Source organism: Tupaia chinensis, unplaced genomic scaffold (assembly GCF_000334495.1).
Source record: "Tupaia chinensis unplaced genomic scaffold, TupChi_1.0 Scaffold000477_1, whole genome shotgun sequence".
Lineage (NCBI taxonomy): Eukaryota > Metazoa > Chordata > Mammalia > Scandentia > Tupaiidae > Tupaia > Tupaia belangeri.
The window spans coordinates 2,425,547-2,426,789 of NW_006159986.1; the positions used below are offsets into that span (position 1 = coordinate 2,425,547).

General features: G+C 42.0%; 1 protein-coding gene across 1 annotated transcript in view; it reads right to left on the minus strand.

The window, feature by feature from the left end:
• The window catches only part of LOC102472743 (keratin-associated protein 9-3), a 5,876-nt gene that overhangs the window by 4,384 nt on the left and 249 nt on the right, over positions 1-1,243 (minus strand). The window contains exon 2 of the mRNA XM_006155961.2: positions 1,047-1,237. Within this exon, the coding sequence (XP_006156023.2) occupies positions 1,047-1,237 (191 nt within the window). The remainder of the gene's footprint in view (positions 1-1,046; positions 1,238-1,243) is intronic.

Here is a 1,243-nt window from a genome sequence, read left to right on the forward strand (position 1 = left end):
CTGGGGTGTGATTTCTCGCTTTCTGTCTCTATGTCTCTCTCTGTCTGTCTGGCGAGCGCACGCGCCCTACAGTGAAAATCTCTCAAAAAAAAAAAAAAAAGACTTTACCCATCATAAAATACTTCTCAGACCAATCCAGTTGAGAGTACTATACATGTCACCCTCAACAAGTAATAAGCCATATCTGTTTCTCACTAACCTCCTGCCTCTCTATTTGTTCTCTTGCTATCTTTCTCTATCCTCTTCTCTTCAACTCTCTCCCCATTCCACACTGTCTTATTCTTGTTAAGTATTTTCACTGCTTTTATGTCCTCCAATATCTTGCCCTCTACCATAGAGTGCAGATAGTCGGTATATGTTAAGTGGATACATACAATTTCTTTCTTTAATAGCCTGACTTACTTCACTCAGCAATAGATTCTCCATATATGACCACTTTCTATCAAATGCCAGGGTTTTGTTATTTTTTCTGGCTGAGTAGTATTTTATAGAGTATATATGCCACACTTTACCAATCCATTCATTAGTTTGTGGACATTGAGGTTGGTTCCATGAAGCATGATTTAATTTTATTTGATCTTTTTGATTTAAAGTTTATGTTCATGCTTTAGGATTATTACAAACATGAAAATCCACTCTTCTTGAATTCCAGCTAGATGTGCTTGAAGGTAGAAGGAGAACATAATTCAGTTTGTTTTGCACATTCAGACATTTTATTTGAAGTTAACAAGGGGTATTCAAAGAAAAAGCAATTCTGGAGATGTATATGGATCAACAGATAAGGTGGTGAGCAGAGAAGTCAACGAAATGAAAAACTACCCCATCCTGGCACTTCGCTCAAACAAGGTAGGATATCTAGAACATTGACTGATGTTTTCAGTGAGCTAATTCAGCACATCCATGGGAGCCCAAACAGAGTTTTGTTGTTTCTGAGGGACTTAGCAACATCATGATATTTTGCATCCAAGTAAAATGAAATACTTCTTCAGAGAGCAGCATAGCTTTTCTGTGTTTTCCTTTCATTCTTAAGTGACCTGACTTTTAACAGGTGGGCTGGCAGCAGTAGCAGCAGCAGGCAGGACGGCAGCAGGACTGTCCACAGTAGGATGGGCGGCAGCAGGAGGCCTGAGCATGGTGCAACTGGCAGCAGGTTGGGGGAGTGCAGCTCACCACGCAGCAGGGGGGCAGGCAGGTGTCCTCCACGCGGCAGTCTGGGCGGCACCACCTGGTGCGGCAGCTCATG